At 40.0% G+C, this 15630-nt stretch overlaps 1 protein-coding gene across 1 annotated transcript in view; it reads left to right on the forward strand.

The window, feature by feature from the left end:
• MRPL27 (mitochondrial ribosomal protein L27) overlaps window positions 1–13680 on the forward strand; it is a 192504-nt gene extending 178824 nt beyond the window's left edge. The window contains exon 4 of the mRNA XM_044084996.1: window positions 13161–13680. Within this exon, the coding sequence (XP_043940931.1) occupies window positions 13161–13367 (207 nt within the window). The 3' untranslated portion in view covers window positions 13368–13680. The remainder of the gene's footprint in view (window positions 1–13160) is intronic.
• Window positions 13681–15630: the final 1950 nt, after the last annotated feature.

Below are 15630 nucleotides of genomic sequence, written 5' to 3' on the forward strand. Positions count from 1 at the left end.
GGACCACTGTATCTGGTTTTCTCGCATCTGTCTTTTGAACATTTGGTGGTGGGTGATCCCATTTGATGATAGACTTCATCATTGTTTTTCAGCTACTTCAGTATTATAATGTTTGCATAATCCCCAGTGCAACAGGCTTGCCAGTCCTCCTGTCATTAGTATGTCCCAACCAGCAACAAGGTGTGCAACTGTATGTCCCAACCAGCAACAAGGTGTGCAACTGTTTCCAGTTCTGTTTTACAAAACCTATATTTGTCTGTTTCTTCCACATGTTCAGTTGACTTTGTAAACCAATATGTACATAGTCCACTATCTTGGGCTACCAATATTAGCCTTTCATCTTTTGGTTTGAATTTGTCTCTCCTTAACCATTCCTGTGTTCGATCCTGATCAACATGATGTTCTTCCAGGAGTTTTCTATACTTGTAACTATATTTATGCATTTTCCACATTTCTTGCCTTCTCATCTGATCCTTCACCTTATAGTCTTTCTTTTGTTTTGTTTTTTTGGCACATTCGGTTGCTGCCTGATTTTTATCTACTTTGGTTTGATTTCCATTCCCACTTGATGCTGATATGCTTCTGCTAGACTAAACAGGGAAGTCATCTTAGATTTATTCTCCTCATGTTTCAAAACTTTCAGTATGTTTGGGTCTTTTGAGGTCAGCAGGTATGTATACAGTCCCATGATTGCAGCTCTATATGTGTAATCAATTTCAAGGATGCCCATACCCCCTTTGGAACAGGGAATATATAATCTTGGTATGCACTGATTTTTATAAATCATTTCATCAGCATGAAGCATCCTTCTTGTTTTCCTGTCTTATCTATCCAACACCTTTTGGGGCCAGTCGGACACTCCAAAACTGTAAGGACAGGAAAAACATATTGGTTTATAGCTTGAACTTTGTTACTAGACGTCAGCACTGTTTTCAGAATTAATTTGTCTTCTAAAATATTTTTACTGAGTGTTATTCGCATTTGTTCATGTTTTTGTTGATTCTTCATCAGTTCCCAAATATTTATACACTTCCTCTTGCGCAAGTTCTTTTATATCACATTCTTGTCCCAAACTGATGTTTTCTTGGTGCTGTAGCTTTCCTGCTTTAAAGGTTACTCGTCCTCATTTATCAAGACAAAATAATTATTTGCAGTTGTGCTTTCAGTTCCTCGTGTGATGAAATATACAGTTTTTGAAATCATCAACAAAGAGAAGATGAAATCATCAACAAAGAGAAGATGAGAAGTCTTTACACTTTGCTGCTTTCTGGGACCCAAATTATAACCATGACCTAATCTGTTAAGCAGACAGCTTAATGGGTTATGGGCAAGGCAAAAGAGCAGTGGTGACAAGAGTGTCACCCTGGAATATCCTCCTTTGGATTTTTATCCCTGGAATAATAATTTGTGTTTTATCATGGCTTAACTACAAAGTGGTTTTCCACTGTTTCGTGGTCTCTGTGATGTAGTTTCAGTGTAGGGTGTATTTTATATGCGTCTATATTACAGCGGCGAACATTTAGATTGTTGAACGCCTAAACGTCGACACCTAAATGTCGAACAGCCAATTACGCAAATGTTTTCACTGTGAATAAATTTGCTTGGCCAAAAACGTGGGGGGCTGTGCCACCCATACCCCCCTAACTGAATATACCAACTCCGAGATTGTTCTACATCGGGGAAAAGGGCAAATCCCCGATGACGGCTGAACAAATTTTTTCCCTGGGAAAAAAATCTGCATAATTGGCCATTCGCGGTTTTCGGCGTTCAAAATTTAGGTGTTGACATTTAGGGGTTCGACAATCTAAATGTTCGATGATGTGATAGGAACCATTTTATACATTTTTAAGCACTCTTTTATGCATGAATGTGGGATACTGTCAGTTGCTTTTTTTTGTAGTCTGTCCATGTCATGCTTAGATTCTATCCCTTTTTACAGTTGTCCACTGTGACTTTATTTAACAACAAATGATCCTTGGTTCCATATGGCTTTCTTTTATTACCCCTTTATTCTATTTCCATAGTTGAGTTTTCTTCTAAATGGCTATAAACTCTGTTGGCTTCAATTCCACTGTATAGTTTATAATAGTCAGAAGGCAAGTTATTGGTCTGTAGTTTTTAGCGTAGCTTGCAGGTTCACTCTTAAGTAGGAGCATTGTTTTTCTGGTGTTAGCCAGGCTGGTGTCTTTCTAGGGTGCGCATTTAAATAGTTCTTCCTCGTGGCTTAATATTCGTGCAAAGATGTTAATACTTTTAGTCAGACGTTAGGTACTGCATCTGGGTCTGGGGTTTTCCAATTAGAGGTTTCTCTTAACTTTGTTTTCAATCTCGCTGGCCATTACTTTATCCCATTTCATATCCTGTACATTTGAACTCCTTATTCTTTCTTTTACTTTTTCTATCCATTTAGCATCTTTAAGTTCCACAGGATCTTCATAAATATTGCTCCAAAATGGATCCATTTCTTCTTTTTTTGATGGTCTTTCAATTCCTCTTGCCTTATTTCCCAGTTCTCTGTAAAACTTTTTTGGTCATTAATAAATTGCTTATTTTGTACTTTTCCTTTATATTTATATGTGTTTATGCCTGTGCTGATATTTTTAGTTTATTATTTGCGGAAGTGCATGATAAATCCTGATCCATTATAATACTGCACATTGCTTTTATCATGTCTATCTTTCTGAGTATTTTTGTTGATCTGTTCCCACTTCTGTACTCAGTGACATTTCTTATCTGAATTGCTTTATAATTTTCTCTATTCTATACTTCCATGATGTCATTCGATTTCCCCCATCCTTTCTCTTACTACCCTGTGTTCTTGTGGTAGGACTTCATCTGTTATTAATTTGAGAGCACAGTAATGTATCCTATTTACTTCTGTTATATTGCATAAATCTCTATGGACAGTCTTAATTTCTGTGTTGGTTTCTTTTATCAAATTTGTAACTTTTTGGGTTTTATTGACCTTCTGCATTCTAGTTCTTTCATTGATCTTAATATGTCTGTCTATCTCTATTAAATCAAGTTACCCTTCTCTTAGATCATTTCCTTCTAAACTGAGGGCATATTCTTCGTTTACCATTTCCTGCGGGCATTCTATAGAAAGTTCCAGAGCTTCTTCCTGTGCCACACACTCTTCAGTTTCACCCTGTGTTATCCATTGCTCTTTCATATGGGAACTCGCTAGCCTATCACTCCATGATATTGACTGTGTCAGATTTGCCACAGTTTTGTACTGGTTTCTTATGGGAGGCTCCAAAGTATCTTCATATGTCAACTGATTAGACGCTTCCTGCAGCATTGGTTTCTTCTTAATTTGGGTGTCCATTGCTCTGTCCTGTTCTGTTATCCGAGTTAAATTTTCTGCACTAAATCCTTCAGTTTGCAGATAATCCATAACCCCAGGTTCTCTTTCTTTAACTTCTCCATTGCTAATCCTCTTTTCTGCTTTTCCTCTTTATTTTCTTAGTTTTTGTATTGTGAAATTTTCCATAGCCTGATGTCTTTGCCTGTATTTCTCTTCAAATGTCTTTGGTGCTGCTCTTTTTGCATTGATCAGTTTTGCTTTCTCTTTCCATAAATATTGCACCATATTATCTCATTACAATTGGCCGTCAGGCTGGCAACTCGGCACCATAAAAAAATGTACTGCCAATCATTAGCAGACCAGAGTTCCGCTGTGGCGACTCCATAACCGGGAAAAGCCGAAAAGACAAACAAAAACATGATTTGAGTGACACCTCCAGGTGCATCTGCAGTTAACTCCTATTGACTCTTCTAGGTGTCAAATACTTTTGTTCATATTTGCATCAATAATTCCAAAACCGTGCAATGTACAAAGTTTTAAAAGATTCCATCTTAAAGCTTACACTATGGCAAACTCAGCTGCATTAATATTAGACTCCTGTCTAGTGCAGGTAAAGAGATACTAACTGTTGTTTTATGCTATTAATTTATATGTGTGTATGTGTGTATATATATATATATATATATATATATATATATATATATATATATATATATATATATATATATATATATATATATATATATACACATTATACATATATGTATTATACATGTATTCAAAATTTTTCTAAATATTTCAACAACCAAGTAACACAGACAGAACTTCTTAGCCTCATATTAAAGCTGTCAGCTAGATGAATAAATGTTGCTGACAGTGTGTGTGTAACTTGAATGGTTGCTGAGCTACTGTAAGTTGTTTACAAAATATTAAAAACATGATAGTTACTGTGTTTACTTTCTTATAAAATTCAGTTTCAGACCTAGAACCTAAAAAATACTACACACTATCAAATAGCTTGTGCTGAAAGGTTTGCCATTTATACTTCTTTCATAACCCCTATGGTTCCAAAGATATGAACACTTGTTTGAAATGTGAGGACATAATTCTGTCAAAAGACTTAAGCTCCGCCCATTGGAAGTTACAGTACAAACTTCCTGAGCTCCATTGGAGTAAATGAGTTAAATCTGTTTTACTTTCCCGTGTCTATATTTCTTCAGATGTCTCTTGCTTCTGTTGTTTCTCCTTACTTTGGGGACTAGTTGTTCCATCATGCTGTGATATGACCTGTGTTAGACTTTCTACACTAAATCACTTTGCAAATATGCCATACTTCAGCTTCTGTTTTTATAACTTCTACTTGACTAATCTTGTTCTCCATTCCCTCTTTGTGATCTTATTTTTTTATTGTGAAATTTTCCATATTTGGATGTCTTTGGCTATATTTCTCTTTGAATATCTTTGGGGCTGCCTTTTTTGTGTTGATTTATTTGGCTTTCACTTTTGCAAAAACATTGCACCATATGAGATCTCTCTTTCTTTCCCATGTCCATATTTCTTTTTATACCCTTCAAAGGTCTCTAAGTTTTGTTTTTTAAATTTTCACACTTTCTCAATTGCTTCTTTTTATCCAAAGACACAAGGTTTCTTAGCCTAAATAGTGGTTTTTATGGATCTGTTGTATTAATGAACACAAATTTTTATTTGAAGCTTCTGACAGTTTTTCTTGTGGTGAACTTGGTCGACTTTTTTGAAACAGTCACCAAGGCCATTGATGAGGGTAAGGCAGTTCACACAGCCTACATTGACCTTGCAAAAGCTTTCGACACAATACCCCACTCGGGTATCATAGAAAAGCTCACCAGCTTAAATGTAAACCCATATGTCACAAGATGGGTTGCAAACTGGCTCAAGGACAGAACCCACAGGGTTAGAGTTGCTGGTGCCATGTCAGACTCCAAGCCGGTCACAAGCGGTGTCCCACAGGGCTCAGTCCTGGGCCCCCACTTGTTCGGCATCTACTTTTCAGAAGTGCAGGCAAACATAGGAGGATTGTGGCTGACAAAGTTTGCAGATGTCTGCAAACTGGGCGCCATAGTTGAAAATCCATCAGACACAGATATCCTTCAGAGAGGTCTCATAGAAACGGATAACTGGTGCCAGAGCCATGGCCTTAAGCTAAACGCCAAAAAATATATAGTCATACCCTTTGGTAAAAACAAGGTAACCCCAAGTTACCACATAGGTGGCAATCCATTAAGCACAGAAGAGGTTATCAGGGACCTGGGGACCCAAGTTGACAGTAACCTTTCTTTTGACACTCACATTGCCAAAGTGGTTAGGAGGACCTTCTACATTGCCCATCTGATTATGAAGGGATTCACATCCAGATCAAGGGAGGTCATTGTTCCCCTGTACTCTTCACTTATCAGACCAATGATTGAGTACAATGCCCCATTCGGAATGTATCTTACCCGACACCTGCAGCAATTGGAAAGACTCCAAAAGTTCCTCACCAAAAGGATAAAGGGGCTCAAAAATATGCCATATGCTGCCCGACTGAAGAAACTTCAGCTCTATTCAGTCACATACCGTCTGCTCAGAGGTGACCTGTGCCTGACATACAAGGCCATGTCCAACCCGGAATTAATGGACATGCTCCACCTCAAAAAATCCAAATCCACCAGAGCCACAAGAGCAAGAGACTTAAACCTCAACACGGATATAAATAGGACGTGCTGGAGGGACAGATTCATCACCCAGAGACTCCCTATGCTGTGGAACAGAATCCCGGTCCATGTGAGACAGAGCACCTCGCTGGCTCTGTTCAAGAGGAATCTTGACCAGTGGATGGGAGATCGTAGATTTACCCCGGGGATCATCTCTGTATCACTGCTGGACAGAGGCACGGCAAACTAATGGGTATAGTATTCTTCAACCTAAGGGGTGGTGAAAGCCACACAACTCTGGCTAGGCTTATAAATGTCCTAGGGCAGATAGCCTAGTATGAACCTATAAGTAATTTTCTTTCTTCTAATTTATCTCTCAATCTTTGTGTATATTTTGTCTGGAATTTCTGTGATTCTTGGATAATAGTAACAATACATAATTTCAATAGTCCACTCTTGTCTGTGTGGCTCTTTTTTGGCCTTTCAGTTTTTGTGGACTTCTACTTCCTTCTGCAACGGGGGGGGGCATCCTCCCCCTGGGCCTGGCCTAGCCCCATTGTAGGAATATTTCCGTGTTTTGAGGATTCTACACTGTCATTTTTTCCTGTCCTGTTACCAGTGCGCCTATCAAGATTGGGCACTTTTTTTATCCTGGGACTTATGAACCCAGCTATCTTTTTTTATTTTCTAGCCTACTTCTGTCCATGATATATGCAATATAAAATACAGTCTATATATCAGTGTAGTCTTGGTGAGATTTTGTGAAAAACAGGGTCTACCTTGTGAAGGTACTTACCAAGACTTGAGGATGAATTCAGTTCCAGCAATACTTCTTTCCTTTTGCTGATTTTATCATCTCTCCATTTGGACCCCTTATCTCTGCATTTCAGACCCCATCTTTCCATGAGGGCCACACAATGTTCTTGTATCTGGGGACTTTTCCATGATTTGAGGAATGAATGAAAATGACAAAATCAGATATGTACTCGACATAACTATGCGTCTGTGCTGTCCATTTTCATTCTTCCTCCCCCCTCCTTCTGACCTTTCATTTGGGAGTAACCTGATAGTAATATTGGAACCACTGTTCCTGTTTGAGCCCCTCTCTTTTCCTTTGACTTTCCTCTTATATTGGCTATGGTTAGTCCTTCTGCTTCCGGGGAAGCAAACTTAATCTGCGATATTACAGGGTTTTGAGGCATTTTGGGTAAAGGGAGGAGCTTGATAGTGTGATCCAAGAGTCTAGGTGAATGTGGCAGAGTCAGATCAGATCAGATCCGAGAGCCATCAGCTGAGGAAGAATCAAAATGGACAACACAGATGCATAGTTATGGTGAGTATGTAACTTTTATTTCTTTCTCTTACATCAGGATTCGTTTATTGGATATTTCAGCATGTCTTCCCATGGGTCTTCCTCTTTCAGTGTGTTCTGATGTCAAAATGCTTTTGAAAGGGGTTTTGTTTAGGAGTCCTCCAAGAAAACTAATGGCCCTTCTTGGGATCTTAGTTTTGTTAGAGAAGCTAACATGTGCTCCATTTGGACAAGCTAATCTGTCTGACTTGAGCTTGTTAACATGAAAATTATTTTATTGATTGCTCTGACTACTGCAAGAAGAGTACCTTAGTTGCAAGCTCTTGTGCTGAGTCAACCCTATCTCATGTTCCACAGAGCCAGAGTTTCTGTGAGAGCTACTCCTCCTTTTATGCCTACAGTGGTATCTGAGTTTATTTTAAGCCAAACTATATCCATTTCCCTGTTTTCTTTCATGAACCTAAAAATGAGGAAGACAGGGTACTCCATACCTTGGATATTCACAGACAACTCTGGTACTATCTTGACAGAACTAACTCTCTTAGATATACAAACAGCAAACAAATAATTCCAAACCAGCCCAAACCATCCCAGAAGTTGAAAATGTTGAAACACAGGTGTCCAGTAGGAAGGTAGCTGGAATAAAGAAGCTGAACCATGACAAAAGTAAAATCTTCTTTTTAATACAAAATGGTGAGCGCTTTCGCAGTGGTAACCATTGCTTCATCAGACAGTTCATTCAAACAGCAGCAGCACTTAAATACTTTAATTCATTACTAAAACAACCAATCCTACCACTCAAAATTAATTCAGCAATCAATTAATTACTATGGTTACGTTTTGCCCTTAGTTAATTGCTGAAGTCAGAAAAACTCTGTTTAAAAACCACATACACAAAATGTAAAGTCAAGGACATGATAAATATAAATAAAATACATAAGTCAATAAATAAATACATATACTCATGTTCCCCATTCAGTAACTACTTATGTGCATAGATATAAACATAAAAATGTATAAAAAATATATATAAAAGTATAAGCAGTACACACTCAACAACTTAATAAGTATGTATATTCTGCCTAATAAATGCACATGTTGTCCACCTAGTAAATACATATACTTTAATATGTACATCTCAACAAATGCTTGTCTTTAATGATGTCTATGCTAAAAACACCTCAAGAAATACTGTCATATTGACCCAAAGCCCTGCATGTGTTAATGTGGTATTCTCTTGTTAAAATAGTAGTATTATTTTTTAGTTTATTTTAACCTTCTAGATTTTAGCACTGGCTTCAGTGGAACGCTGTCGTTCAGACCCAAACCTCTATGTGCTCCTAAACGCAAAATCCATTTTACTTCCATATTTTCAGTAGTATTGACTATGTCCCCCATCCTTTTGCTGACATTCTGGATGTGTAAAACCTGAAACAAAAATATATGGTCATCCCCCTTATCCAATGTATGCTTAGCCAAAGCACTGTACAGTTGCCCTTTTCTAGTGCAGTAAAGGTGATCCCTTATCCATTCCCTAAGGTGACGGTTAGTTTTGCCAACATAGAAATGGAAACATGTTATGCAGTGAGCTACATACACTACATTCTTAGTATTGCAATCAGCAGAATTCCTTAGCTCTCATAGACGCCCTGTTTCACGGTGCTTAAAAAAACCTTGATTCATCTATATAAATGCACTGTGTACATTTTCCACATCTATGGGTACCATTCACTGCGTTATCCATCAGAACAGGTGTCCTTGGATAGCAAAGCTGCTGTTTCAGATTTTTCTTATTTCTAAATGCAAAATGTGGTTGTCCACCCACTATGTTGGTAATATCCTCATCTACTAACAACATATGCCAATTTTGTCGTATGATGGTTTCAAACCTTTTCACATCCCTTGTATATGGTACAACCATCAGAATGTATGGTAATAACACTATTCCTAATACCTACCGTGTCACTAACTACTCTATCAGAATAGTAGGGCTTAGCTTTACCTTTTCTTTCTTTGTGTGCATTATGGTACACCTTATCAATTTCATGTTTACTATACCCCCTATTAGTGAAACCTGTTCTTAGCTTAATTAACTAATTTCTTTACACTTCCTCTTGACAACATAGGCGAGATGTTCTCATTGCCTGACCTCTGATTATGTTAGGAAAAATCCTAGGATTATCCATACTGTTTTTGTGTAGAAAAGATGGTCTGTAATATTGTTTCCTTTGTAATTTTGTAGACCATTGGTCATTTTCTCTGTATTTGGTAACATCCAGGAAGTCTAAACTCATCTCGGAACAGTTCATCGTAAACTTTAGAAAGTATTTAGGTATGCATACAGGGATTTAAGTTGTTCACCATCACCTTTCCAAAAAATAAAAATATCATCTATGAAACACCTATAAAAGGCTATTTGGGGATTACCTAATAGATGTTCATATTCCCAGTTAACCATAACCAGGTTTGCATATGTGTTGGCACAACTTGTGCCCATGGCAACCCCTGACAACTGCTTATAGCATATGCCATTGAACACAAATATGTTGTGCTCTAGTACCAATTCTAGTAACATACAGAGAAAGTCTGTCTTAGTACTAGAGAACTTTCTCTGCCTTGTCAACACTGATTTTACCATGCTTATCCCCTGGTCATTGGGTATACTTGTGAATAAAGATACTACATCTAGTGTGGCTAGCATCCCTGTATCTGCTGTTCCCATTTGCTTCACTGCCCCATAAAGGTCCACTAAAAACTGTTCTGTGTCTTTCAAGACGTATACATATTCATTGAGTACTGTCTTCAAGTCATTATCCAGGTATAGAGCGATGAGTTCTGTTAGCCATCCTGCCCCTGCTACTATAGGTCTAAATTTCGGGTTATATGGGTCTTTATGTATCTTGGGGAGGCCATGGATTTCAGGTGTGAGTGGATTTTCAATAGTGAAATAATTAAAAAGATCTTTACTTAATAGTTCCATACACATGCATTCATGTAAGGTACTAGCAATCTGTTCACTCATTTCAAACACAATTGTTGTTGGTACTTCAGAATATACATTTGGATCCAATAACATTTCTTGCATAGCTGTATTGTAAAAGTCAGCATTCAATATCACCACTGGTCCCCCTTTGTCATCAGGTCTTATAACTGTGCTATCATTAGTCTGCAAGTCACACAATGCTTTGTGCTCACTCTTTGTCAAATTATACTTTCCTTCTTCTAAAAAACTATTGTTTCCTGTGCTATAAATGACATTTTCACAAGCTTTTAAGAAGGTTTCTATATTAAGCGGCAGTATTGGTACATACAGACTGTTTTTCATAAACTGAACATCCCTCGCCTCATTGCCATTTCCAAATTGTTGTTTGAATGTTACATTTCTAGTAAACATACGTAGACATAACAGAAATTCACTAATGTCCATTTTAGTCAAAGGTATAAAATTTAAACCTCTGTTTAATAAAGAAGTCTCAGCTGCAGACAGTTCATATTTGGAAATATTCCATATTAACTCTCCTTCCCATACCCCCACATTTTCTTCGAATTGTGAGTTTGTAACTGACCTGGTGCCTCTTTCCATTTCTGGCCCCTGTAAATGTCCTGTTCCACAGATTTTCTCCTCCCTGCTCGAAACAGTAGGGGTGGAACAGGAAATATCTGTTGTTGTCCTCCTTACATACTAATCTTCCTTCTTACCATGGCTGTATTTGTAGAGGCAGTTGTTGCCTTATCATTGGTTGCCGCAGACGATGGCACTTCCATCGGTGTAGAGTAAACAGAATGTACCTCATTTGGTGAAAGGACACTCCCTCCTGGCTGTTGATTTGTTGTTTCCTCTTCCTCCCCGAGTGCATTGGTCGTCTCTTCAGACTGTACCCGATGCTCTGCCCTCGGTTTCTCATGCTGACTCGCCCTCTCCTCTGCTGGTAGGCTGTTGGTGGTGCCTCTGACTGCCCATTGGTTTCTCTCATAAATCGCAAATTGCAGTTGCTAGTGGACTGTTCTGCAGACTGTGCAGGTTTCGGCCAAGTAAAGACATGCTGGTTAGTGAAATCTGTTAAATCCCTACAGTTTCTTTTTCTTTTGCTCAAGCAGTCTGGTTTCATAGCGAGGTATCTTATCAATTAGTTCATGCATGAAAACTTCAGTAGCTGCTTCCCCATAAAGCACAAGACAGTTCATGTTGCTGCTGACATATGTTTTCATTAAGCTCTTGTTCCACCGGCTTGAAAAAGTCCAGCAACAATTGTATATATGCTTTACTGGTGTTAAGATTAATTTGTTACCACTGGGCTAACAAAGTGGGGTATGTGTTTCCATATGTGGAAATATTAAGTACTCTGTGTCCCCTTGGTATAACGTTTAGGTTTAAGCAGGCTTCAAAATGGAACCGTTGGCTCTGGAGCCACTTAAACCTATACAAATCATTCTCCACATTTCTTTTCAAATTGCGTATCTCAGCTTCATTGATGTTGGTATTAACAGTCTCAGAGTTCATATTAAGAGTACCTGTTTGTAGCAGTGGATTATCTTGATTTGTCAGCAAATTCAGAAGTCTCCTTTCTACATTTACACTGCATTCTCTGCAATGTTCACAGTACCTTCTGCCATCATTAGATACACAAGCAGCAAACAAATAAATCCAAACCAGCCCAGAAGTTGAAAATGTTGAAACACAGGTGCCCAGTAGGAAGGTAGCTGGAATAAAGAAGCTGAACCACGACAAAGTAAAATCTTTTTTAATACAAAATGGTGAGCGCTTTCGCGATAGTAACCATTGCTTCATCAGACAGTTCATTCAAACAGCAGCAGCGCTTAAATACTTTAATTCATTACTACAACAACCAATCCTACCACTCAAAATTAATTCAGCACTCAGCAATCAATTAATTACTATGGTTATGTTTTGCCCTTAGTTAATTTCTGAAGTCAGAAAAACTCTGTTTAAAAAACCACATACACAAAATGTAAAGACAAGGACATGAACTGTCTGCACATGTGTTTCAACATTTTTAACTCTCTTAGATCTTCCTATCAGTTGTTCATTTCTTGTGAAGATAAGAAAAAGTGGCACCCTGAGTCAAAACAGACTTTTTCTCAAATGATCTCTGGCTATAGTCTTGTTATACTCCCCACAACAAAACTCTTCTAGGCAGGGTCAAGGCCCACACTACCAGAAGCATTGCTAAATCTATGGCTTTTTGGAAAGTGTTGAATTCTAGAAGTAGCAACTTGGTCTTCTACATGTACATTTATAAGACATTACAAGTTTGAATCCTTCTCTAGATCTAAATCAGACATTGCTAGGGCCATTTTGTCAGGTCTCCTGCAATCTTCCCCTTCCGTCTCTCAAATGTAGTAGACTAGGGTAATCTACCTGATGGCTAAGGCTGCTGCAGCAGTGATAAATACTATAAACATAGTACAGTTGTGTAAGTAAACTTACCATAACTGTAGATTTTTGAATGATAACTGCCGCAGTAACAAGTCTTTTTGTGTGTGTGTTGTGTCAGGGTGTGGACTTTTTTTGTCTCTATCATTGTCTTTTCAGGGCTCATCTTCCCTGTCTGTGATGGCAGGAAAGCTCTAAAGAGCTTGGTGCCCAAGCCTGTCTAGTCAGCTCAGCTCAACTCAAGCTGTGGAAGTTGACTGTTATATCCTTGGCAGGATATAAATCATGGAGCTAAGACTAATACAGCAGTGATTATTTGAGCATCTATGGTTATGGTAAGTTTATTTTCACAACTGTACTTTATTATGGTCTGACTGATTCATTACAACTTATGTATGCTTCTTTCACTAAAGAAATGTCATATCTTTTTCCTTTTTTTCCCCCCTCTTTCATCTGTTCATTTTTTTTGTTTCCTAGGTGGGTTTGGGCCATAGATATACATTGTTTGCCTATGAAGATGGATTTGTCAGATACACCAAAGAGGTCCATGTTCCGCCACCTCACAGTGAGGAAGCCCAAAAAGTGATTTGCAAATTACCAGTAGGAGCAGTATTGTATAAAACCTTCATCAATGTGCACCCTGTAAAACAGGAAGGACGCTTCAAGCTTGTTGATATGATGTAAATTGCTTCTCCAGGTACCTATGATACACTGGTGATAATGAGACTTCCATAAATCATCAGCCATCATATTATGTGCTTCATCACAAGTCTTCAAAATTAATTGCGACTTTCATCAGGTGACCTGAAGCATTTTGTTAAATACTGTCTTTGGTAACAGAATTCAGCAAGAAAAACCTTGGCAGTAGATTTTTTTCGTTTTCACACTTGGTATCCTTCAGTGACTTGGGCACCTGCTTGTATACAACATTGTACTTGGTGGTTTCAGACCTGGAATGGAACATATTATTGTATTAAAACATTGTTTGATTATAAAATGTGGCAGGACTTTTATTTGTTGTAGAGTTTCATTGTTCATGCCTTTAAGATGTACTCTTACACACCCTGACTTACTTTCTTCCTGTAGTCTGTCCTTATGCAGTACTGCAGAAACCACTGTGCAACTGGTACTAGCTTACAATTTAAATGTGTAGCTGGAAAAATAAATTCAAGTGGCCAGTTTAAGGATTTTGGTTTCTGTGCACATTTAGAGTAACATGCTGTTTTAGAAAATAAATTATTGTAGTAGTGCTGCGTAAGTGAGCCAGCATCATTTCTTAATTTGTGTTTTGCATTAACAGTTAATCTGAAGTAGTTAACTTCATTTGTCCATCAAACTGTGGGTTATCGGATCCATATCGGATCCGAGCCAGCAGCTTCCAACAGCTAAGATCCAAGCTCCAAGCTCCTCCCCCTTATCCATAATCCCCTGCTATCCCTTCCTGACCTCAGATCTAATTTGCCGCTGTTCTCTCAGCAGCTTGATTGAGCTTCCAGGCGTGGTGGTTGTCGAATTTGTGAGAAACAAATCTCCTTTTTCTTGGTTTAAACAGATTTTTTTGTGTGTGTGTGATTAGCATAGTTCCCCTGTAGCATTAACGTTTTCTTACCTGGTGTTTAGTTATCTTTTTTTTTTAGTGTTATTCCCTCCCCCTCGTGTGCGCGTTAGGGTGTGTGGTTTTGGGGCCTAGCGGGTGTGTTGTTTTTTTGTAGGTATGGCGGAGGCACCCAAAACATTCTTTTCAAAGTGTACCGAGTGTGGCCATAAGCTGTCCCCAGCGGATGGCCACACTCGGTGCGTTTTATGCCTTGGGGTTGAACATCTTTCCACCGGCTGCACTATTTGCGCAGAGTTCAACCCCAGGGCCCTCAAGGACCGGAGATTGAAGCTGATTCTGGCGGGACTTCTGCCCCTGGACCCAGCTTCATCCTCCGGTCCCTCAGTGGCACCTGCCGCGGCTGTGGCAGCGCCAGCTGCTATTCCCCTTCCCCTGGCTGGGACTCAACCTCCCACCTTGGGCCAGGAGGAGAGGGAAGCTAGAAAGGAGAAACGCCGGGAAAGCACAAGTGGCGGGCCGAAGCTTCTGCATCGGCCCCGCCAGCCAAACAGGTTTCTCCTCCCAGGGCCTCCGAGTCTTCTCCTTCCCGGCTCCGTTCACCCCGCTTTTCACTGGGGCCGGAGGAGGAGGAGACCCGGTTGCCTTCGAGGTCATCAAGGCAGCACTCCCGGCCCGCCTCTGTGGCCTCATCAAGGTCTACCCGGAGTTTGTCCGATGCAGACTTGGACCGGATGATGCGTAGGTTCCTCCAGGCCCAGCTGCAGATGGGAGTGCTCCTGCCTCCCCCCCTTACGAGGGGGAGCTCGACCCCCTTTTTCGCCCCGATCGCTCCTTCTCCGACCCACTACCGGGGTTCGGAGCCTCCGGAGCCGGGTAGCGTCAGAGCCGGGGGGACTGTCGGCGCCGATAGTATTGGGTACTTCGGCGCCGATGGCATCAAGTCTGTCGGGTCCCTTTTCTTTGGATCCGAGCTCTCGGAGCAGAGAGCTGAGCTTCACATCCGGAGGTGTCAGTATGGCTTCAGCTCTGTCTCTGTCGGAACATACTGGCCCTTCGGATCCGACCGCGTCGGTGCCGGCTCCGATCCGCATGTCGGATCTGAGGGAGGGTCTGCTCTCGGATCCTAGGGAGAGCAGTTCTCCTTCGGCATTCAATGTTATGGAGAGGGTTTTGTCGAGGGGTTCCAGGCCCCCGGCTTTAGCTACTGCTCCACCCTGCACTCCCTCTCAGATGGGTCCGCCTTCCATCACCCAGCCCCAGGGACAGCCTGCACAGATGTCCCAGACAGTTCCCTTGCTGGAACAGGATGTAGTTGGTGAGGCCTCTTTGGACAGCCCCCCGAGGAGGTCCCTCACAAACGCAAGTGCAAGAGGAGGCACTTGGACTTCC

This window comes from Protopterus annectens, chromosome 10.part0 (genome assembly GCF_019279795.1).
Source record: "Protopterus annectens isolate FY-2018-M chromosome 10.part0, PAN1.0, whole genome shotgun sequence".
Classification (NCBI taxonomy): domain Eukaryota; kingdom Metazoa; phylum Chordata; order Ceratodontiformes; family Protopteridae; genus Protopterus; species Protopterus annectens.